The sequence below is a fragment of the Herpailurus yagouaroundi genome, unplaced genomic scaffold, assembly GCF_014898765.1.
Source record: "Herpailurus yagouaroundi ecotype Mexico unplaced genomic scaffold, PumYag 142, whole genome shotgun sequence".
In the NCBI taxonomy this organism is placed as follows: Eukaryota; Metazoa; Chordata; class Mammalia; order Carnivora; family Felidae; genus Herpailurus; species Herpailurus yagouaroundi.
This window is the reverse complement of record NW_024412397.1, coordinates 17661906-17686699: the sequence shown is the minus strand read 5'-3', so window position 1 is coordinate 17686699 and position 24794 is coordinate 17661906. Positions and strand designations below refer to the sequence as shown.

Here is a 24794-nt window from a genome sequence, read left to right as displayed (position 1 = left end):
CTGTCGTGGTGAAATTTGTCTGCTGGGGCTCAGCAGGCTCAGGTTTTTCTAACATTCCCTTCTTGCTTTGCGCCCACACGGTCATTAGGCTGAATTAATCATGAAGGTCAATTTCAAAGCTAGAGGTGCCTGCTTGGAACCTTCAGCTTCATCTTAAAGTTCCATCCGATGTGTTTGTCTTAAACCTGAAACATTTGATTGATTTGTCCCTGGTGATAACGGTGCTTTTAGGGAGGTTTTTTCTCAATAGTATTATCCGACCCTGGTAGCTGTCATTTCACAAAAGCCCAGAGATCGTAACTCATCTCCCAGACCAAATCTACATGACCCTGAAATTCATGAGACGTGGAGCCCGTCTGAAGGATGGTCAGATAGAAAATGAAATTGATTTCCCTTACTGCTCCAGAGGTTATTAAGAGTATACTCTGCTCTCAAAAAAATGCCTCTGGCTTTATACATTGCTGTGCTCAGTTTTATAGGTGAAGCTAGGAGATCAGGTCTCTGCCCTCTTGGGTTCACAGCCTTAGAGAGCAAATACAATCCTGTAATTCTTCCACTTAAAAATTCTTTGTTGACCATCTTGTGACCTTCAGTCTAAATTAAAACCTTTTTTTTTTTTTTTTAAAGCATAGCTTGTGACCCAGTGCTGCCCACCTTTAGCATTGTCTTTTGACCCCTCTGTCTGCTCACCTTGACAACCATTGTGTGCCTATAACCTTGTCCCCGGAGATGCTTCCGAGCCTGATCGCTGTCTGTGCGCCGCCGTCCCCATTCCTGCGCATTCTCACCCCCTCTCTCCTGTAACTCTTCTCAGCGGGTCCCCTGATCGTTACCCACCTACTGTGTCCTATGAGCCGACCTCAACCTGACGTCATCTTGGTATTTCCAGTGCTCAGCATGCAGCGGAGGTCTCCTAAATGCTAACCAAGCATTGAATGAATAGCGCTAACCTAGTTTTCTTTAGTTTCTTTCTTTTCTTTTCTTTAGTTAATAATGTTATCAGTAACAGAAACTCCCAAGTGTGAGAAAACAGAAGAAATTGCTATGACTTCATTTTTTAAGCGGGACCTATTTAAGGGTCTTAACTGCCAATTTTCAAAGGGTAAACACATGGATCATCATCCTGGAACTGTCTTCCTTTCGTTTTTAACACATGAAGGAAGGAGAAGTAAGGAACCCAGAGAGACTTAATCTTGTGTGTCGACTGAAAAAAAAAAAAAATTACATCCACTTATAGAAAACCATATGACTAACTTAAATAACACAGTTCAGAAGACATTAGAAGACATTAATTATGCCAGAGTTAGAAAGAGATGCACTGGGAAAGCTTCCTTGGTTACAGTAAATTGGAACTGTTTCCACCTAATAAACAAAAACCAAACACAAGACGTTTGGATTTTTAAGTAGTCTTCTAACAAACGTTCTGATTATCATTATAGTTCATATCAATTATTCATTAAAAACAATTCTCAGACCTCCTCTAATGCAGTAGATTCTTCTGACTTTGGGACTGCATCAGGTGGAGTAACACAGTAATGAAAACAGACGCACAAGATGAGAGGGAGAATGATCAGGTGCCCTGTTTGTTGAACGACTGCCTTCCCCTTTCAGAGTGCTAACCTGATTAACGGGGAACTCGTGTTCTCTGTTTTGCATTCTGGGAAGAAATTTAGAGGGAATTAAGCAGCCACGTATTGGTCGCATCCCTCATTGCCAGTCCCTCCCCTAGCCTGGTTCATTTCAACTCCGAAATACTTCTCAGATCCGTCTGTCCTCCCTTCCCGTCACACCAACACCCACGTCTCAGCTACCGTCTCATCTCGTAGACTCCTAGCTGGGCTTTTCTCTCCAGCGTGGCCGCCTATAATGGCAGACTGGTCTTTTTGGGATGGACCAATCGTCATGTCATTCCTCTGCCAGAAAGATAAAGATCCAGCTCTTCGATTGGCCCCATGAGGGTCCTGCGTGGCCTTGCCCCATTTTCTCTGTCTTCAGATGGCATTTTGCATCACAGAGCTGTCCCTCATGCTCTCTGGGTCTGGTCTCCTTGGACTTCTTGAGCACACCAGGTCCCTTCTCGCCTCAGGACCTTTGCTCATGGTGTTGCATCTTTTGGGAACATACAGCCTCCTACCTGCAGCTCAAACCTCCCTTCCTCAAGGGAACCGACCCTGACCCCCAGCCATAATCCTTCAGAGTATGTCCCTGTCTCCCACTGGCACGAAGCACGGATGGCTGGGAGTTTATCTGTGTGATTCGGTGGCGGCATTGAGTGCAGCCTGGTGGCAGCACTGGGTGTACGTTTTGCTCACCACTGTGTACTCACCCGCGCAGCATCTGGTGCTGAGCGGATGCTCCAAACAGCGACTGAGCCAGCATGGGCCTCCACCAACGTGCAAGCCTCTCCCCTCTTCCGGCCCTCTGCAAAACTGGGCACCACTCGTCGCCATTTATTGGAACCCAAGAGGAAGCTCATGCCTCCCTTGTGCCAAAACACAATACTCTCTTCAACGGCGAGAAGTTACCACCCAAGTGGAGTGCACACGCGGCGGGCCGTCCTCGGTGCCATTCGCCGTGTTTTCCTTCCACAACTGGAAGCATCGGGCCGCAAAGCTGGGTGGCAGCCGTCATTTCATGGAAAGAAACTGCAGCTGCTGTCGTTACTGTGCAGTCTTCTCACCCTGGCTGGCGAGAATTTGGAGCCGCTGGTTTCTGGGGCCTCCTGTGAATGTTGCCACTGAACAAATTTCAGTTCTTGGGCAGTCCTCCTGTGCCAAGCAGGAAGAATAAACCGTGCACTTCTGCACACAGGTGCACCCATGCCCCGCAGGAGCGGTCACTTTTTCAGAGCTGCAACAAGTAGCAATTCTTCATCGCCTGCTCAGCAAATTAGCATCTGATCCAGTTGTTTTGCAGAGGCGCTGGAAGGGTGGACTCTTACAAAGCCGTGCAGGAGGGAGGGGAACAGAATGGGCAGCAGCCCGCAGGAAAATTCTTCAGGGCCAGACGTACGGTAGGTGTACATTCTCAGCTGAAGGGATAACACCCCGGAGGGGGTAAAATCTAGTTCTTAGAGAACAAGAGAGTCTCAGCCATTACAATGGTTTGTGGCCCTGCTCCCAAAAGGCCACACAGTATATACCACAGGTATACTGTGAATCTGTTTATTAAGATTTAATGGGAAGAAAGGGGCAGGGAGGGGGTCTCAAGGGGCTCGTCAGGGGTCGAGCGTGGAAAAAAGGCTGAGAAAGTAGTCAAGAGCACATTTAGTCCCTACCCTCCTGGAGCCACCATGTCTGAACTTAGTGTGAAGTGGGGGGAGCTCCGGGAACAGAGCAGCTCAAGACGCTGGTTAGACGTGTACGGGCAGAGATGGAGGCTGGCCCGAGAAATCTACGGGCAGAGGGTCAGACAGGTGCCACCCCCGGGGTGTGGGCTTCGCAGTCAGATGAACTTAGGCTTGACCCTCGCTCTCTCCACTTCCTGCGGAGTCCCCCGCTCGGTGAGAAAATGAAGGTGATGGCACGTGCCTCTTTGGCATAGTTTAGTGATAACCCCTGTGGCGAGCCTAACGCTGTGCCTGGACCACAGAAGCCGTCTGTGTCTGGCCCTTGGAAGCCGGTTTAAAAAGTGGAATTGTAACAGCAGCCCCTACTGCCCACTAAAATGCTGTCTGTGAGGAGCTCAAGCAGGACGGAGATTGAACACCGAAAGCCTGGGCTCAGACACCGATTGCCAGGCTCTGGGAGCAAGACCCGAAAACCACCCTCACTGCCTCCCAGAGACACCCGCCCTCAGAATCGACCACAAGAGGCTCCTGGGTGGCTCCGTCGGTTGAGCATCTGACTCTGGCTCAGGTTGTAATCTCATGGTTCCTGGGTTCAAGCCCCACGTTGGGCTCTATGCTGACAGCTCAGAGCTTGGAGCCTACTTTGAATTCTGTGTGTTTATCTCTCTCTCCCCCTCTCCACCTCTCTCTCTCCTTCCTTCCCTCACCTCCCCCCCCCCAAAAAATAAAGTAAAAAAATTAAAAAGAAAGAATTCACCACGAAACCAGACAGCTGCCCACAGATTCACTGCTTGCTTGACCTCCTTACTTAGCACAGACAGCATGATCCCTCTCTTTTTTTTTCCCTTTGCACAACAATTATATTCATTTATCTGATTATAAAATAGTAATTTAAGTAGTAAACATCAAACCGTTACAATAACTGTATATAAAAATCACCCATAGTTCCTCTCACCTGGAGAAGGTTCATGATTAAAATTTTGATGTTCTTCCAGAATTATTCTTTGTAAGCACACGCACACAAAGTTTTTTATTTTTACACAATGGAATTGTACGATGTATACATACGCTTTGAATATATCCCAGATACCTTTCCATGTCAGGAGATGTCGATGTATTCCATTAAAGTGGCTACACCGAATTCCGTTTCCTAGACCGTGCATTTTTTTTTTTTCAACGTTTATTTATTTTTGGGACAGAGAGAGACAGAGCATGAACGGGCAAGGGGCAGAGAGAGAGGGAGACACAGAATCGGAAACAGGCTCCAGGCTCCGAGCCATCAGCCCAGAGCCCGACGCGGGGCTCGAACTCACGGACCGCGAGATCGTGACCTGGCTGAAGTCGGACGCTTAACCGACTGCGCCACCCAGGCGCCCCGACCGTGCATTTTTTAACCAGGCCCCATTGCTAGGCGTGCAGGCTGTTTCATTATTTTGCTGTACAGGCAGCACGATGATCAAAATCTTGGGAGTATGCATCTTGTACATTTGACCAATTTTTTCCCCGTGGTGTAAATTCTAAAAGTATTATGACAGGGAATGCTGTGCCCATTAAAATTGATGCCTGTTGCTAAATGATCTTCCCAAAAGGGTGAAGTAATTAGACTCCCACCAGCCGGGTGGGGAAGAACTGTTTCTCTCCAGTCAGCCCTGCTGGCTGGCTGCTCTTTTGCCTCACTACGTGTTCCTTTTGGAGGCCCCAGAGGTGTTTTTCTCCTCTTCATTCCCCGTTCTCTTTCCCTGTGGTTGATCTTCTCATTCTAGGACTCTCTGGAAACTGCAGCCCCCGGAAAAATTCTACCTTAGTGTTGCTGAACTGTGCGTAAGGCCTCTCAGTCCCAAGAACGGGGCTTGGATGTATTGACCTGCTTGGTGTGAATGTGATGGGGAGACTCTGCCACTGAAAGGGAACAGCAGTGCAGTCTTCGAGGAGGAAGAAATGGAGAAAAGAAAAGCCATCGGGGGCTTATTAAAAAATACAGCAGGATAAAAAAAAAAATTAAAAAAAATAAAAAATTAAAAAAAAAAAAAAAATACAGCAGGATAAATGAATACTGTCCACAAACCTCTGGAGAGCGGTCAAAGAACTGAAAAGGTTGTCTAATAAGAAACGTGCCCATCTCAACCCCACGCGTAACCGTCCACCATCCTCGAGGATTGCCGTGGCACTTACGGGACGGGGGCAGACAACTGCAGGGAGAACCAGGGAGACGGGACCACGGCCGTGGAGAAGGGGAAAGTGGGAGGTAAGGAAGAGCTTGAGGAAAACGTAAAACTTCAGTAACAAAATCCATATCGCGGACAATAAAGAGCTGAAGTAACATCGTAGAAAATGGAGTTCAGTCATGCGATAGAGACACCCACCAGATCCCTCCCTGAAGAAAGAGAAGTAGAAAAAAGAGGAAAATGGATGACCAACGTGCTTTGACTGAAAAAGCGATCTCATCATGACCAAGAGCAGTAATCGAGTGCTTCATCCAGAGAACAAGGTCTGAGTTTTGGGGCCAGAGAGGCTCAGTCTGTCCCTGGGTGTGTGTGGCCTGGAGGTGAGGCCTCACTGATGGTGGACCTCCGCCAAAGCAGAAGATTTCATTACAGATTGGAATCTGTCCCTTGTGATGGATGTGACCTGGAAACTTAACTCTGGAAAACCCTTTCCGCAGGCTTGGCTCATTCTCAGAAATAGCCAGTTATGCATGGAGGGGGGAAAGGCAGAAAGGGATCCCAGCAAAACATCAATGTAGCTGTCGTTGAATATGGGACTTGGGGGTGGTATTTTTTTTCCTTCCCCTCCCCCTAAAATTTTTATAAGAGTAAGCATTTTATTTATAAAAGAGTAAGTCCCCTCCTCCCTTGGTTTCTGCTAGTCAGTGCTTTATACACCATGATGTTGAGTTAGGGCCGGCATGAAGTGCAGAAAAAGGCCACGCTTGCTTTCAGCCGCTTTGCTTTAAAATCCCGGGTGGCCCTGCGGGAGGGAGCCTGCCCAGGCAGTGGGCGAGGATGTGTCTGGATGCACACAGAAGGCCAAGGCCTCTCAGAACAGCAGGGAAATCCATCCCTCAACCTTGCTTCTGAAGCTGCTTTTATTTTTTTAAGGCCCTGTGCTTTGCCTTTTTGAAAGAAACTCCATGCATCTTTTCTTAACGATTATAAAATCGAATTCTCAGAAACAAAGTGCATTCGAACTTGGATCTCTGTAGTCTTGATAGGCGTACCCTGTCGTTTCTGTTCAATGTAATTAATTAATTTCTTGATAAATGAATGATAGCAGATGGAAAATGTTGCTCTTCTCCATTGTTGGTCATGTACGAGAACAATTAAAACTCATAAATAACCGCAAAATAATTCACCTTTGATGATAACATCTTTAAATGTGTAACATCTCAACAGTATAAAAGCCTCATTAGATAGTCTCTTGTACACAGAGCCTGTTTGCTGGGAAATGTTTCCAAATGAATTTTGCTTATCTTCTTTTATAGTAAGACGTTATTAGTAATGTGCAGAATAATTTCACGATGGTGATCATTGTTTTATCTTTGCAATTACAGACCTATCAAGTGGATCTGAAGCCCAATGGGTCAGAAATAATGGTAACAAATGAAAACAAAAGGGAATATATTGAGTACGTATACACATATTTACAGTCTCTTCTTTTTTTTTTTTAAATTTTTTTTTTCAACGTTTATTTATTTTTGGGACAGAGAGAGACAGAGCATGAACGGGGGAGGGGCAGAGAGAGAGGGAGACACAGAATCGGAAACAGGCTCCAGGTTCTGAGCCATCAGCCCAGAGCCTGACGCGGGGCTCGAACTCCCGGACCGCGAGATCGTGACCTGGTTGAAGTCGGACGCTTAACCGACTGCGCCGCCCAGGCGCCCCTACAGCCTCTTCTTTTTATTAAATTGAAGGGCATATTTGGTTCGTGTCCCTTGCCAGAACAGCTCATGCGTGTCGGGGACATACTTTTCAACAATATGAGTTCCTTTCTGGCTTGGGCTAATGGGAAGTCAAATTACAGGGTGGAAAGTTTGACTTGTATCATGACTTCAGTGAGCTGCCTTGTATAAAGGAGTCACAAAAGGAGAAAAAAGTACACGGTATTGAGTAATACAGCAGACACGCTATGGGAGTACGTGGGTATGTGGTCTAAAATTGAGATTTGCAGTGATGAACCGTGGTGTCAACAGCCAGCGGGGTAAAATTAGGAACAACCAGAAATAAAATATTGCATCTCTCTCGACCTCGTTTCCATAATAAAAATGTAAGAACGTAGTTAAAATGGGTAGGAAAAGTCATACGTGCAAACACAATGAATTGTTTCTGATAGCTATAATTTTCTTAACCTAATCTCGGCCTCAGTTGGTGGCACACAGTGTTCAGTCCTTTGGAAATCCAACTGTTAAGTCGTCCTAGGGCATTTCTGCCCATCACAAGGCCTTTGTCTGTTGGGCACGTTACATTTCCCTCTTTGGTGCCTGTGTCTGCCTCAGGCACACAAGTCCGGGATCCTCCTTGCTGGCCCCAGAGCAGGGAAGAGGGTCAGTGCAACCGACCGGTGTTTGGTTCCCAGGTCCTAGTTTCTGGTTCTTGCCGGTTGCAGCCGTGGCCTGAGCCCCGTACCTGCATTCAGGACTCCATTACGTCAAGCCGGTTCCCTCCTCTCTTCTCAGCGTAATTGTCGGTCAGAGGACTTGAACTTGGAGAATTGGTCAAGAGTCTTGGCATCTTTTAGCGTCCTCTGCAAAGAAAAACCTGTCCTTCCTAATTAGCAAGAAACGGAGAGTGTCGGAGCCTCTGCCTAGAGACCCTGACAGACCATGCACTATTAAGTAGCAGACTTCTCCCCTCACAAGCTAAAAGCTTGCTGCGCTTAATTTAAAAAAACAAAAACACAAACAAACAAAAAAACTAGAAGTAAGATACTCCGGTCCTTACCTGTTCACGTTAATTGGCACACTTATTCCAAACTCGAACGGTCTCAGGCAGGGTGACGCCTTGGCGGATGCCATTGTCTTCATTTGAAGGTACAGGCTTTGAATGGGTTTTTTAAAACACTGCCCTGAAGGGGATTGGGGTCAGATGTCCGAGGGTGTGGACATTGTCATGCATGTTGTACATCATCCTTTGCAGTTCTTTTTAAGTTTCAAATTTGGTGGGAAAAGACAGGATGGTTAAAATCTCCACCTGCCCCCTGACACATGGGTTCCCCCAGTGCACGAAGGCTCTCGGGCTGATGCGTACAGCAGGTGCGGGGAAGCCTGATGTGGCCAAGCAGTGGCTGTGTAGTGGGGCTGGGCCTCGACGGCCCAGGGTTGCCAGGGTACCATCTGGTAGGGGAGAGCCTTTCCGATAAGGTCCTCGTGCTATTTCCAGGACTTGAGCCGGAATCTAAAGTGGATTCACCTAACGGTAAATTCTGCTGTGCACTGAACATTGTCACAGAGAAGATGGTTTCAGTGGATTTCTGTTGTTTAAGGAGGTCTTATCATTAAGCCTCCAAATTTTGGTATTAAAGGGTTAGTGTAAATCATTTTGCTGGTAAGTTATGTGTCGTTGAAAACCAGTACACTGGCTAGCGCTTCCAGAATGAACTGTCTCACGAGGTACGTTGTACTGAGTACTCCTTTTAAAAACAAAACGTACATGTTGGGGCGCCTGGGTGACCCAGTCGGTTAAGCTTCCGACTTTGGCTCAGGTCATGATCTCGAGGTTCGTGAGTTCAAGTCCCACGTCGGGCCCTGTGCTGACAGTGCGGAGCCTGTGTGGGATTCCCTCTCTCTCTGCCCCCGCTCACTTGCATGCGCACCCGTGCTCTCTCTCTCCCTCTCTTAAAATAAAAAAATAAGATGAAAATATATGTACATGCTTATGTATACGTGGATGTGTGTATATGTGAGTTCATGTGTGTATACGTGTACCACGCGCATATACATCCATACTCCACAGCCTTTTTTATCCCTCTTCTCCACATAGTCGCATTTATACGCAACTTTGGCAAACTAAGGCTTGGTGGAAGGGAATAAATTACTTTTGAAATGCTCAGGCTTTAGGTTTCCCACACATGTTCCAGCCACCCTTGAAAGAATTAATGCATCAACTGTGCCACAGCTCTAGACCCTCCCGTTTGCCCGCCATCGAGGGGGTTTCTCCACTTTCCCCTCCCCCGGTGAGAAGGTGTGAAGAAACAAATGTGTGCCCCGTGGTGACGAGGGTGGATGCAAATTGTCCCATTTCTCCTGCAGCTTAGTCATCCAGTGGAGGTTTGTGAACAGGGTCCAGAAGCAAATGAACGCCTTCTTGGAGGTAGGTCTGGCGCCGTCCATCCTCGCCTGAGAGAGGATGGCTGTCCTCCGTGGGGTGGCGCGGGGGCACTGTTTGCACACCGCAAGATGGCGAGGGAGTGGGGATGCGCGGCAGAAAGGTCAGGCCTGCGCGGCTCACCCCGTGGGCCACCCTTTCTTTTCGTGGATGTTCTCCTGTTCTGCCTCTCACAGACTTCCACCAGGCACACGTAAAACACCCTCACTTGGGCTGGGTTTCTATCTTAACACCAAGCCGTCTTGGGCCAGCGTTCACCCTGTTAGAGGGTGAAGCAGGCACTCCTCAGATCCAAATCCGTCATGTCAGCGGTGCTCCCGAGCCCCTAGCGGGGGGGGGGCGCGCGGGGTCATCGTTTTTTTAAAAAACCGGTTCACTTGGACCAAAAGCGAAATTCCCTTTTAAGCCTTGATAACAGCTTTAGTAAAGAGAACACGAGAACACGCCCCAGGTGCACACCGAACCAGTGCGGAGTCCTTAGGCGATGCCCTCCTTGGCTTGCCCCAGCTCGGTCACCTACAGCGGCAAGTAGAGCCCTAGGCCACTCACAAAATTCAGGGACTTGCGGCATAAAAGGGTGAGTTAGACATAGAAGAGGACGGCGAGTTTCATGCTTTCTTTACGTCAGAGACCCAGGAGGCAGGTTCCTGGCCCGGCCCCAAGGGATCCCACTTCCAGGAACCAGGTGCTGCCCACAAGACCCGGGAGCAGGGAGCAGGCCGCTCTGGAGCTCTCCAGGGGTCGGTGCGACCCGGGAGCCAGAGCTGAGTCTCTGTGCTCCTCTCTCCTGTCCCAGATCACATCACCTCCTCTTGTATCGCCTCTCTGTGCCTTCTGTACCTTATTTTGAAACATGTTCTCTCGCACATCTGTGGCTTGGGTGTTTTAGGACACATTGACTCATCGCTCTGTCATAGATGGCTTCTGGAATTCGCCTGCCTCCAGTAACCCGTATCTTCCAAGGGTTTCTGAGATTACTCAACTATCCGAACCCTCTAGGTCCTCCTGCTTTTCAAGACGTTTCTATTGTGACTGTGCTGTTTGTGTCGGAACTACAGTCACGGATACTATCGCTGACACATAAATCACCAGCGAAGGATATGTTTTTCCTGGCTGCTTTGTTTTTTCTGTGAAATTTGTCTCTTTCAAGGAAAAAGGTGTTGACGGTGATTTTTTTTCTTTCAGGGATTCACAGAACTGCTTCCTATTGACTTGATTAAAATTTTTGATGAAAATGAGCTGGAGGTTTGTGTTTTAAACGTTTTCTGTAAAGTAGGTATTTTTAAAGTGGTCCTCACTGCCTCACCAATGAGATGTTATTTCCTGGTCCGCAAGGTCTTAGGGAGTGAGCTTAGATGCATTGCACTATATGTCTCTCACGGGGTGTGTCTGTCGACCTTAGAGGAGAGAGTAGCAAAAGCAGTCCCTTGTCGGTTCCTCACCCCAGGAGAGGGCAGTTCTGGGACACACGGGACAAGTAGAGGCCTGCTGAGCCGAGTTGGGTTCGTGGCCAGGTGTACAGGGTAAGGAAAGTTGCTGTCGAGGGAGTCAAGGTTGAGACGGCCCGTTGGCTGGGCCTCCTGCCCACACAGGGGTAGCCGAACTGGGCCTTGGCCAGGACGCGAGCACCGGGGCTGTGGACCAGTGTCTCTGTGGACTTGACATTGTGCACATTGAGTAAGGGAGAACTTCGGGAGACACCAAGGCAGTAGCAGGAGGCCATTTGTACAGGATTGTTTTAGTTTCTTTGTGTCGACCTAGGTGAGAACTAGGAATCTCTCACCCTTCGTTCTGCCCAGAGCAATAGAAGGAGGAAGACTGTCTGCTGAGACCGTGTCCCCCGTCTGTCCAGGCCACCACATCCAGCGAAGCATTTCTCATAGACTAGCCTTCTGTTCTCTTATCTTGAAATAGAAACTTCAAGGCCGATGATGTTGAGTCATATGTCGTAATCCCCTCATTTAGTAGGTGGGGAAACTGGAAACTGAGGCAGGGAGCAATTCATGACCTCCCACATTTACCCAACAAGGTTTGGGCACGGTCACGCCTAGGATCCGTTCTCAGGCGTCTGGTTTAGTTCTCCTTCTGTTTTTCTTTGGTGCCTCTGCAGGAGCGTCGTGTGCTCTTGTGCCCAGGAATCCTTCCTGCTGGGGGGGTCGGGTAGTAAGACGAGCCCTAAGCCCCGGTCACTGCCCCGGTCACTACATTAGGACAGGTCCGCATGCACACAGCTCTGGTCAGCAAGCCGACTGAGCGGGGCTCTGGCTGCCATAAAGCACTAGTTCTCCTGTGGGTTGGGAGACATTTCAGATATCGAGACACACAACGTCTCCAAAGGGAAAACGGCTGGAGTAATGAGCAGCTGTAAACGGAGCCCGAGAAAATCTGAACACCCAGCTCAGATTAGAGGGGTGGGCAAGAGACAGACGTGGAGTGGCATTTGCACCGTGAGTGGCTGTGGCCTGAACACACGTTAGAACTGGGTCCCCCTCCTTGCCCGCGCTGCCTCTTACCTGAGGTGGAGGAGAATGTTGTCCCCGTCACCTGTTTTTAAGAGCTCCTGGCGTACCGTACTGCTTTACCCATGACAAAGTGCCGGTGTTGAGAAAAGGCCATTCCTCCGTGGGTGATTTCTTGGGCCTTCACATGTGCCCGTTCACATCTGGTCCTTCTCTCTCCTAGTTGCTGATGTGCGGCCTTGGCGACGTGGACGTGAACGACTGGAGACAACATTCTATCTATAAGAATGGCTATTGCCCAAACCACCCTGTCATCCAGTGGTTCTGGAAGGTAAGGCCGTGGCTGCTGGGGCGGTCCCTCTCCCCAGCCCGGCTTGGGCCTCAGGGCTCTGTGCTGCCTTCCCGTGGTCCTGCTTCTGCAACCCAAGACTCTGTTGGCACTTGGGCCACTGGGGGGAGAAAGCAGCCCTTCCTGCTGTGTTTCCATCACTCTGGTGAGCAGTTATCCTGCACTCGGTCCATCCTCATCGAAGCACCTTGTCCTTCCTTGACCGCCTGACTGAAGCGACTTTATGTGAGGAACCCACTGAGTACAATGAAGTCGGTAATTGGATTCGAGGGTCAGAACTGGTCCGCCAAAGTATAATGAGAATGGGAAGCCTCTCCGGGCAAAGCATGCTTTGCGATTGTGCCAAGAGGTCATTTTTGGTTAAAAAGTCATTTTCCCCTTTCTTGGTAAATTCCAACAAATATTTTGATATTTTATATCCTTCAGTCAAGGATGCAAATGAAATTTGATGTACTATCTTAGGGCCAACGTTTGCTTTTTCTGTAGCTGAGGAGAGAAGCAAAATAGGAGTGAGTTAGGTCCAGGCAAGAGACCATAAACTGCCTCCTAAAGAAGAGTTTCGGGGGGGGGGCCCCAAGCTTGTTTATTTACTTCCAGAAATAAGAAATCCCAAAACTTGTTTTAATTTCATGATCCCTGGGATCATGACCTGAGCCTAAACCAGACTCGTGACCTGAGTCAGACGCTCAACCAATTGAAGAGAGAGAAAAATTTAAAAGCAGGATCTTCAAAGCCCAGTCCACCTGTCTACACAATTCTTGTCATAATTCAGATGTGTAGCATACCCGGGTTTTTCTAGAGGCCTGACCCGGCCTCTGCTGTCCTTTCTTTTTCTAAAACGTTACCTTTAGAGGATTTGTCTGGGTCTGAAATCTCCCCTCCTAACCTGGCCCCCTGATGTTGGCGCTTCTCGAACACTGGGGGTGTATGATCGGCCCGCGGGGGGGCTGGCACGCCTCGCCCAGGGAAGCGTGAGCTCCGTGCCACCAAAGAGTTTGCTTTCTAGTTCATTTATTTTGACGTGTCGGCAGAAGAAGAAAGAGACGTTGCGATCTCTCGTTCTCTGAGATCACACAGGCGGTACTCTGGGGCCCATAAAAAACAGAGTCTGTTTTCAGTCAGCGGTCTCGGTCTTACGCTGCAGTATTTATGACTGCGTCTGGCCTGTCTGGGTTACCGCGGCCCAGGCCGGGTGCCCCACGCAGTGTAACGACCTTCTGCCTCCGTTCCCAGGCCGTGCTGCTCATGGACGCGGAGAAGCGGATCCGGCTACTGCAGTTTGTCACGGGGACGTCGCGAGTACCCATGAATGGGTTCGCCGAACTTTATGGTGAGCGGGGCACCGAACGGTTCAGTTCTCCTCCTGGGACTTTGCAGCCAGGCTTCCGCGGCGGCCCCGCACGGCTCTGCCTCCCAGAGTGTGTCACCCGTAGGTCCCGTCAAAGGACTCGTGGGGAGAGGGCTTTGGGTTTAGTACAGAAAAGAGTTGGTCTGTCTGTGTTTGTTTTTTTTTTAAAGCTTATTTTGAGAGAGAGACTGAGCATGCAAGTGGGAGAGGGGCAGAGAGAGAGAGAGAGAGAATGAATCCCAAGTAGGCTCCATGCCATCAGTGCAGGGCTCGATTCCATGACTGAGATCGTGACCTGAGCCAAAAATCAAGTGTCAGACGCTCAACTGAGCCACCCAGGCGCCCCATTTTTCTCTCTCTTTAGTTTCATTTCTTGGTGTATCTTGAAGGACTGCTTACCTCCAGGAGGACAGAATCCCTTGGAACTTACTATATAGATGTTAGGAAATCACTCTTTCTGCTCTGCTTTAAGGTTGGAGTTTACACCCCCCCCACCCCCCACCCGATGCCTTAAGTGTAAGCTTTCCAGGCTCCGCTGAAAGGCTGCAGCCGGCTGCACTGGGGCTTGCTGTGAAACTTGGTGCCCCTCCATTCTGAAGGAGGTGCAGGGTCTGTGCGAGGCTGTGCAGGCCCCTGTATCTCCCGACAGCAGGGCTTCAGTGCTGCCCGGAGCCAGGACGGTGTTTCCGTCTCCTGCACGACGCTCGCCCACCTCCTTCCCTTTCCTTCAGGCCCCACCTCGGCTTTGCTCTCCCACCTTGAGCACGCTTAGCGTTTATTTCTCTTTTTTCGCCTAGGTTCCAATGGTCCTCAGCTGTTTACAATAGAGCAATGGGGGAGTCCTGAAAAACTGCCCAGAGCTCACACGTGGTGAGTGACAAAAACACCCAGTTGTCCACAAATCGTGTTTGAAACGCTTAGGTGGGACCGATGCAGGGCTGGAGGTTGCAGAGTGCCGTGTTGCCTGCCCATGGATAGCGGACAAAATGTAGCGTCTAGAATAATGGCTGTGGCAAAGCTCAAACCATGGTCTGAACGGACCCGGTGTGCTTGGCTCATAAAGGGTTAACTGCTCCCCACGCTGGGGGGCGGGTTTCCTCCTCCAATCCCCACCCCCCTGAAGGTACCTCTGTCCCCAGGCCCCGCACCCTCCCCTCCCATGCTGGGGGGCGTTCCTTCTCCAATCCACACCCCCGAGCTGGTGGGCGTCGCCCCCAGACCCCATCCTTCCTCAGTACTCCAGAAGTACGGATCGCACCTTGCACCGTGTGTCCACCGTACAAGGTCATGGCTGTTCTCAGACCCCATTGACAGACTGGGTTTTTACTGCAACCTGAAGATGGTTTTTATTCCCAGAACTTGGGCTAAAATTCCCTGGAGAAACACTGTTTTAGAAGACCTCTCATGGCCATCTGTACCTCGTAAGGCTCTGGAATTGAGCAACAGCACGACGGTGGCTGGTAGGCCGGAGAGGTCTGACAGAGGCCCGCGTCCCCCGGGGGTGGGAGCGAGGCAGCCCTCAGCCTCCAGGATGCGGGGGCCGGGAGGAGGGGACCCCGCCGTCTCCGAAGGGTCCCCTACTCCCTCGGCACAAGAATGACACTTAGCAGCTCTCGGGGCGCTCTTGCTAAGCCAGGCGCGACGTTCCCGGCGTCGGCTTCGCCCACAGACTTCCGTGTCTTGCTCTTAGGAAGCGGGTGGAGGTGGTCCCTCTAGAAACGGTGGGCCGCACAGCCCTACTCTCCTCACCAGCAGGGGGCCTTCCAGAGCCAGGGGCTGCAGGGCGCCCGGGAATGCTTTTAGGGGGGAAACACCCCCCCCCCCCCCACGTGCCCGCTAGGCGGCAATTCTCCTGAAAGTGCGTTTGCGGAAAATTGGCCGAGGGAGGTTGTTCGATTCCCTTGCCTTTGCTGGAGAGAAAGCCTCCTGCCTTTACCAGTCACGGGACTCTGAATGCAGTGAGCATGGTCCTTGCCCATCCGACCCTCGGAAGCAGGCTGACTCCACCTAAAGCTGGCGGCTCTCTGAAGCGGTGATTGCCGTGATCCTCTGCCTTTATTCTCGAGGGAGAATGCATTGGTGGTTTGGAGCTTGGATTCCAAACAGTGTCCGACCCCAGTGTAGTCTTCTGGGTTATGATAGCCTGCGTCTGGAAGGCAGGCAGCATTGCGCTGAGCCCCGGGACCACTGGGATCGACGCAGAACCCCCCAGCTCACGGGCTGGTCAAGCTAGGTGGGAGTAAGGGCTGAACTTCCGGCACGGCCGTCTTGTGTGGGCCAGGCACTGGTGAATCTCGGTGGCGGCCTCACGGGATGCCGGCATCCCCATCAGCGGCCAGGACGCTTGCCCCAGGGTCACACAGCTCACAGACTCCCAGAGCGCAGGATTGGAACTCAGCTCCACCAGAGTCGGGATCTGCACACTGACCACGGCATTAGATCTGCTGCCTTTCTTGCTGCAGTTCGCTTTCTTTGGAGACTCTCTGAAGAGAACCAAATACTCGAGCGTCCGGCCCGTGTCCCTCCGTGACCCTGTGGACAGACGTCTTTACTGTTGACCTTTTCTTCCGTTTCCGAGTCCGTGTGCTTGGATCACATCTGAAACGTGGTGCTGCCCAGAGACGATCTGCGAACTCAGTGGTTCCCGGCATCGGCTGCGCATTGGAACCTCTTAGAAGTTTTCAGAAAATCTGATGCCGGGGTCCTGCCCCCAGAGACTTGGGCGTAATTGGCTTGGGGCGTAGCCTGAGCTGTGGGGTTTTCAGAACTCCCCGGGAGCCCCTGGCACACAGAGTGTAAAACCCCTGCCCTTCCCTAGGGAGGACGGAGGTCTGCCCACGGGAGGGAAGCAGCCCAGTGGGCTCTTAGCGGAGCCTCTTTGCTCCTGTGTGGGTCCCAGAAATCAAGTGACAGGCGCCGGCCTGCTGATGCTCAGACTCCCGCCCGGTGAAGGAGAGGGCAGGCTGCAGGCAGCACCGGCGGGCCGGGGTGGGCCTGTTTCTCTGGGTGGCTCTGCTCCCAGCCTGGCCCCCAGACTGCACTTGGCCGGCTGCCCACAGCAGCAGTGCCTCCGTCCAGTTTAGCTATAGATAGGTCTGATTTCGTCCAGGTTTTGTGAAAATGTTAAATCGACCATTAAGCTTCAGAATAAAAACCCGATTTACCCGGAGAGCTCATAAACCTCTCAGATGAAATGACTGAAAGGGCTTCATTTCACTGTCCCATCAAAGATCACTGCTTGGATATTTATACTTTTCAAAGACTCACAGACCCACCCACTCTTTGGAGACCAAAAATGACCTCAGGCAGCCCACACGTCTTCCACATGAGGAAGCGGGTCCCGCCGAGAATATGGAGGCCACTCAGCTGGCTAGTGGCGGGTCAGAGCCAGCCAGGCTCCTGGCTCATCAGACACTTACCAGGCACTTACTGTGTTCCAGGCATTGTCCTGAGCACGTTAGATGCGTTAACTCCCATGACCATCACGATAATTGGAAGCAACGGTCATACACAACAGAAAGATGGTCACAGATCCTCGAGAACGCATCACTAGGCCCCGTAGGGATCGCAGGCCCCGGACTGTGTAAGACCAACTGCGGGTCAGACTAAAGTCAGCTTCTGTGACAGGCTGGGGTTTGGGGGTTTTTTTTTGGGTTTTTTTTTTTTGTTTTTTTCATTTTTTTAAAAATATTTATTTTTGAGAGGGAGACAGAGTGTGAGCAGGGGAGGGGCAGCGAGAGAGGGAGGCACAGAATCCGAAAGAGCTTCAGTCTCCGAGCTGTCAGCACAGAGCCCGACACGGGGCCCAAACCCACGAACCGTGAGGTCATGACCTGAGCTGAAGTCAGACACTTAACCAACCGACGGATCCACCCGGGCGCCTCTGTGACAGGCTGTTTCTAAGTGCAGTCTGCAAACGTGGAGCTCTGTGGTGACAGCTGGTAAGGTAACGTTTGAGACCATTACCAAACTGAAGACCCTTTTGGACTTAGTCTTCAGGATTCCTGGGTTTCTGAGACGTCCAGTTTGAGAAGCCTCGTGTTGTCCTCTGCTGTAACTTTGGTGTTTAGCGACTTAAAAGTCTGAGTGCTCGGTGGGTCTTGTGAAACATGTTAAGGGTCTCTAAAGGGCCCACCGTGGATGTGTGTCCGCTTCTAATGGCTGCTGATAACTGTTAGTTTTTGAAACATAAGGACTCGTGCTGTTCATGTTTGGAATCATAGGTCAGTGCCAGGAGGGGGTTTTCAATGCTGGGGCGGCACAGTGGTCTGAGCCAGGTGTTGGAGCCAGCCTGGGGCACAGTCCTGGTTTTCCCACTTACTGCGTGACCTTGGGCAAGTTACCTAACCTCTCTGTGCCTCCGTTCCTCTTTTCTAGAACAGGGGTGATTGCTAGCATTCACTGAGGCAGTAGACCAAGAAAGAGTACTTAACGATGGTGACTGCTGTGCTGCACATTCACTCACTCTTACTCCAACCGTCACTAGCCTTGGCAAGTGCATGTGGCCATTTTCATGACCGGTACGTGTCAGCACGGCACCCCCACGGGTGTCGATTCTAACGCCTTGTGCCCCATGCAGGCATTCAGTGAGAGGCGAGTGACAGAGAACCATGGTCGCCATCTTTGGGCACTTGCTTGGTGTGTGGAACACCTTACATGTGTTCTCTTGTTTGACCTTCCTGGCATCCTGAGAGCAGTTTCCCCGTTTCACAGAAAAAGCAGACAGAGTAAGGCATTCAGAGTAAAAGCATTCAGAGTAAGGCAACTCGCCCAAGGTCACATCGCAGAGCCAGTATCTGAACCCGTTCTCATAGACGGGTGTGCCTCATCGCCCACGGAGGCCACTGTTTGTCTGCAGGCTTCCCTGTCGCCAGGCTGAAGCCTCTAGACATTTGGAGGCTTGCTGTAAATGCGGCTTTTTCCACTCCAGATGTCGGTTGCTTGCCTTTGCTTTGAGCAGGCAGCTTAGCGTTGGAATTCTGGAGATGCCGGCGGCCTGGTTTCCTGGGAATGAGAGCTCGGGCCCCTTGACGTTTCCTCTCTGCTCCAGGACCTGAATCTAGAGAACCCATTACCCGCCTCAGAGGCCCGTGATGAAAACAACCTGAGTTACCGCCAGGAAAAGCACTTAGCTTGGGAGCTAGCGTAGAATAAGAATAAGCGAGAGCATTCGAAATAGACTGAGCCTTGGTTTTGGTTCATCCCCAACAGGTCAGTTCTTTGTGTTCGAGGGTTTGGAACTTGGCACGGATGTCAGTGACCCCAGAAAATTCCTTACTCTCCCCCGTGGGTTCTGCAGCCTCTTTGGCGTGGACGATTTCATTGCTGGCCTTTTTTTTTTTTTTTTTTTTTTTTTTTTTTTATTTTTTTATGAGAGAAAACAAGAACAAGCAGGGGGGTGGGGGGCAGAGAGGGAGGAAGACACAGAATCCGAAGCAGGCTTCAGGCTCCGAGCTGTCAGCACAGAGCACAACACGAGGCTCGAACCCACGAACTGTGAGATCATGACCTGAGCCGAAGTCAGACGCTTAACCGACAGGCACCCCCACTGCTGGCATTTATTGTTGATACTCAGAATTGTTGGTGAAGACCTCTGCACGCTCTTGCTCAGGTACCAGATGCCTCCTTAGGCGAACCTAGGAAATGCCGTTGTGACTGCAGGGCAAGAAGGATGCCTTTTTACCTGTTCTTTCTGTTACTTTTGCAGCTTTAATCGCCTTGACTTACCTCCGTATGAAACCTTCGAAGATTTACGAGAGAAACTTCTCATGGCCGTGGAAAACGCTCAAGGATTCGAGGGGGTGGATTAAGCTCCCCCCTCCTCGGGGTGGTTGTTCATCGAGCGAGTCCTGCTTGCACTTTTGCATTTGCCCAACACCTGACTTTGCAGAGACCGAGGCGGAAGAGCAGCCGCACACGGCGGCCTGGCTCCCGGGGCGGGGCCTCCACCCGCGACTTGCCCAGGTTCAGACGTGGGAGCCCGGACCCAGGTCGCGTTCCTGCATTTTCCACCACGAATTATCAACTGGTTGATGTGTATACTAATAACATTTCAGGAGGACTTATTCTATTTATGTTGTGCCTCTGTAGGCAAAGCCCTTAATAAATATTTTACATACTTTATAATGACAATGAATGGGATTAATCACTCTACAGGTATAGTATTACAACTCATGTTTACTTTTTAAAATGATTTAGACCGATTTTCAGATTTTATTTCATTACAATTAAAGATGTCTCGTGTACTTGGAAAAGTGAGCATATTTTTTTTGTATTTGAATTTCATACCAAGTTTAATGTCAGTGACATTTTTATTTTTGAAGTACTTTGACACCCCCCCCCACTCCCTATGTTATTAGAATTGAAAGACTGTTGTTGTGTTGTTGTTGTTGTTGTTTTTTTTGTCCAGATACCTACGGACAAGTACTTTGAGAGAATTTAAAATATAACGTTAGACGTAATGCTACTTTTCTCCATACTCTGAGAGAATGGAAAACAAACTGGATATTACATTGTGTGTGTGCGTGCAAATTTAGCGTAATAGCTCCAGGCTGCGAGAATTGTAACATAGCATGACAAATTTGGTGTTGACTTGAAGGAAGGAACCACACCGTTATTCCTTAGAAGTAATTCCGTGTGCTAGAACACATTGGAGGCAGGGTCGGACTATCCTTTCTCATTAGAGAAATTACTTAACCCTCCATGATGCTGTACAGCCATTCTTCTGTTACCTTTTCCAAACTCTTTGCTGTTTGTCGTAGAGACATTTGAATGGGCCTCGACACTCGCTTGATTTGAAACCGTGGAAACCAGATCTGTGTCGTGTCCCGTTTGTACGCGTTTGCTAGCGGTCGCTAAATAACCAGTTTTTGCTCTAACGGCACCAGTTCCGAAGGCACTTTATGTTCTCCCTGGGGGTCCTATCTGGTTTTGTTGATGGGTTGTTGTTGTTTTTAAATCATAGACATTAAATGTGATGATGATTTCTTCTCCCTGCACACATCTTTCTGGTGCAATATCTATCAATTGTGAATCTGGCTGCTGGTGTATAAAACCTGGATGTGAAGCTGAGCCTACACACCTGTCCTCACCAATTGTTTTGTGATTTCTACTCAACTACCAAGATTATTTCAATGCACACTCCGCCTAACCGGGTTTTGTCACCTAGGACATGTTGCATGCTTCAATACTGTGTACCGCCTGAGTTGTGTCTGTTCTGTGCTGGATTGAAAGTGAGCGGGAACTCTCTGACTTGACCCCCGCGGTCGCGCTGCGCAGCTGGCGGTGCCCAGGGGGAGGGTTCGGCGCCGTCGGGATCCTTTGGCACTTGTGAGCGTTCGTTGCGGGATTCCGTGGTGTTTTGAGAGAAAGCCTGAGGCAGCGTGGCAGTTCAGCCCTGCTGTCCTTTTAACCTGTGTTGTTCTAAACCCCGTCGCGAGTGGGGGGACTCTAGAGATGTGATCCCTTGCCACTCGTAGATAAAGACAGAAAATTGTGGTTTCAGGGCCTCCCCGTTTGTTACGGAAGAAGGATCTTTCGGTGTAAGGAATTCATTGTTCCCCAGCTCGGGGTGGCTCGTGAGAAACCAGGAACGTTTGTGGTTATAAATGAACTGCCTATAGAGGTGCAGAGGTCAGAGGTGTCTGAGAGAAGAAGGATTTCTGCAGAGCTGAGGGTTGGCTCCCCTTTCCTATTGATTTAAAAATACCCAACAGTGATCAGAGAGCTTAGATGTCGAGTAATCAGAAAAAACAACATTGCTTATTATTTTTACCTACTTGTGGGATTTTTTCCCCCCCTTCAGTCAATATAACCAGTGTCCCATGGCAAAAAAAAAAACCCCTTTGTGTAACCCCTCACTGTCCAGAGGGCTTTCTTGTTAGGCTCACGCCAAAGCCAGTGCTTGGATGGATTCTGAGAGTGATCATGTCATTATAGGGGAGAAAGCCTACGATTCTAGTTGAAGAACTGGGATTCTGTCATTTTGCAAACTGTGTACTCAAAAAATCAGAATATTTAGTAAATGCAAATTAGGCAAAGTGTTAAAAATGTGAAAGAAAAGCCCATCCTAAGCTACTTCCTGTACCAGGAGCAGATAAGAATTATCGAACTGGACCCCTTTGAATACTTGAATGACGCATTTGTGAATGACGGTTCGGTTCACCTACCACTAAATATTGGATTGCAGTAACGGCTGAATAGTGCTGGGTTTGGGGTTTGTTTTTCTTTTGTTTTGCTTTTAATCCACACATGAGGTTCCCTCAGTCTCAGCAGTTCTTGATGCTTCACTCTGTCTAAAACAGTCCTAGATCTTGTTTTCTCCAAGTCCTGACAACCACTGTCCCTTGCCTCCAGGACAGAGTCACAGGTGGTGGTTAAGAAAATGCACCGTTGGAACCCACAGGCCTGGCGGGGAGGGTGGGCCATCTCTTCCTGTTACCCCTAGCAGTGGCCCTTCTCCCAAGTCCAAGGTCTCCATCGCCCCCCCCCCCCCCCCCCCGTTCTCTTAAAAATTCCCCGAGTGTCTGGCTTGTTTTAAGTTTCCTGAAGAAGGTACCATTATTATGGGTCATTTTGCCACAAGGTTCAAGAGGCTGGTTCCAGGGCAACTGCATGATGGACATGAGTTATCACAACTACAGGATTTCGATCCCCGTCCCTTGTTGGCCTGAAGGCGAATTTGGAAAGTCTGGATTGGCTTCCCATAGTGCGCTGCTTTTCCACCGCTGCCTCCGGAACAGGAGACAGTGAGGCAGTTGTCTGTTTCAAAGTTGTATTCCGCTTTAACGCATTTTCCGTTATTGACTTTTCTATATTCTGTACCAGATCACAAGAATGTAAGATGCTTCTTTAATTTTTGTTTACAAGGCCCTTTGGTCGAACATGAGCTATTCCTGATGGTCAGATGACAGATGCTCCAAAGCGTCTGACATGGGTTATTCCTCCCACATAAGGATGCAGTGACAGATTCGGAGAAATGATTTTGCAGAATATTTGAACCACTTGCTACATCTCACGTTGTTAAATAGACAGCGTGTACCATTGCTGTTTGATCTTGCCACATCCAGATCGGCTCTCTTGAAAGCCACGTTCATGTGCAGCAAGTCACCGATTGCCCCAACAGTGACTAATTGTTTAACACCCGACTCGAGCATTTTCGTAAGTCCTGTATCTCACCTCCGAACTTTCAAAATCTATAGACAGCGTGGGTTCGTCAATTCACAAGCCCCTCCCCACTGCGCTAGGCACCCACTTTCCTTTCTGCTGACTCCACGCCGGTATTCTGACAGGGAGAGGTCACCGCTGTCCGGTGTCATTTCCTGCCTCGTCACTAGGGGGTGCTGCTGTGCAGAGTAACTGTCTGGCCTGCTCCCTTCCTGGCCCCCAGGAGATCTGAGCACTACCTCTGTCTCATTCAGGCTTTGGGGTACATCCTGAGAAGTCATGTCAAAACTGCCAATTTCAGGTCTGAGATGCGTTTTTAAAACTCCTGATAAACTCCACTTTGTACTTTAGATTTTAAAACTGGGAAGAAAATGTGATATACTTTGGACCACTTTTTTTAATTTATCTAAGCCTTAATGAATAGTGTATATACACTTGCATACACACATCCCCACCCCGGCGTGCTTTCAGTGTGTCAGAAACAATGCTGTAGCATTAGGACGTGAGCTTGTATACTGTTTTATTTCAGGAGAGGATCGCTTTCTGTTTGTATGAAATTTTCCAGTAAAACTTCTCCCTAGACATCTGTCCTTTGTGAAAGGCGTTACGCGCAAAGCAGCGCATGTTTAAGGTGCGTGTCTTGTTGTTTGTCGGTTTCACGTTTCCGAGTATCGATGGGAATCTAACGACATTGGCGACAGACCTCTGTGTACTGCATCCCAACCTTGTGTCAGAGCATGGAAAGCCTTTCTGATGACCATAACCCTGTGTCTGCAGACATCTGTGTTCCTGTATAAGCCAGCTTGCCCTCTTACTCAGACTGATTTCACCTAGATTGTCACGGTTTCCTTCATGTTAACTTCGCGTGACTTTGTTTTTCCTTTACTACTACTTATGTGATATGTATATACATACATACGTACGTATGCTGTCCAAATATATATGTATATATTTGTATAGCATTTTTACACCTTTCTTGAGCAATCTGGTTTCGAAAGGGAGTGAGAGCTTAGTCCTTCTACAGTTTTCTCCAAGCCGTGTCCTGAGATTTCTGACCCTCGGAGCCTGAGAGCACCCCAGGAAAATGATGCTAATATGCTGTCATTCCCTAATTCAGGATTTATTACCAAATGAAACATGAAAACAACAGTGACTTTTAAGGTGAAAAGAGTTTCAAGCATTCCAATGAATTCTCAATGTTTCATAACTTTTTATTATAAACCCCACCTCCTAATACAAAGCCAAGTACTATTTGATACAGTGACTAAAAGCCAAACTACTGGGAAATTTTTTACAGACAGCTTACGGATAACGCTCCTTTTCACAATCAGAATCGCTTTAAAATATGGTTGAATTTGATACAGGAAAAGTTTTAAGTACAAATCCTTTTTGCTTTTCATTTTTCTTAAGAGATCTGAAGAGAAATTGTAGATTGTTTTCCTGACAGCAAAAGAGAAATGTGACAAAATGAAGTCGTTGTAAAGAAGTGATACAACTTGTCAAATATTTAATAAAGAATTATGGAAGCTGGAACGTTTTTCTACACCGAGTATTACGGGCTGTCTGATTTGATTTGAAGCTTCTTGGTGAATGCATTGTCTTAATTGTTTCAGGGGTTTTAAATGCCTGCAGATTTATAGGTGGTTCCTTCCCTTAATATCCCTCAAAGCCCCACACCTTTAAAAAATCATTAAAATCTGCCCAAAGCACAAGGCTTACGCTCGCTGGAATGCGCATCTGTTCTGAGCCATCTGTCATCTTGTTATTAAATTTGAGAATTAGTGACTTTACACTTGCATAATTCATAGGAGTCCATCCCTAGCAAGACATATTTTTACCTCTGGGTTTTAAGCAACCAACTCTC

The 24794-nt window shown here is 49.1% G+C and overlaps 1 protein-coding gene across 15 annotated transcripts in view; it reads left to right on the top strand.

Annotated features, from left to right (window-relative positions):
- NEDD4L (NEDD4 like E3 ubiquitin protein ligase) overlaps positions 1–24480 on the top strand; it is a 344201-nt gene extending 319721 nt beyond the window's left edge. For all 15 annotated transcript variants that reach the window (XM_040478709.1, XM_040478707.1, XM_040478708.1 and 12 more), the window contains 7 exons: positions 6840–6913; positions 9534–9594; positions 10795–10854; positions 12292–12399; positions 13651–13747; positions 14563–14635; positions 19473–24480. In XM_040478709.1, coding sequence (XP_040334643.1) covers positions 6840–6913; positions 9534–9594; positions 10795–10854; positions 12292–12399; positions 13651–13747; positions 14563–14635; positions 19473–19575 — 576 coding nt within the window. In that variant the 3' untranslated portion in view covers positions 19576–24480. The remainder of the gene's footprint in view (positions 1–6839; positions 6914–9533; positions 9595–10794; positions 10855–12291; positions 12400–13650; positions 13748–14562; positions 14636–19472) is intronic.
- Positions 24481–24794: the final 314 nt, after the last annotated feature.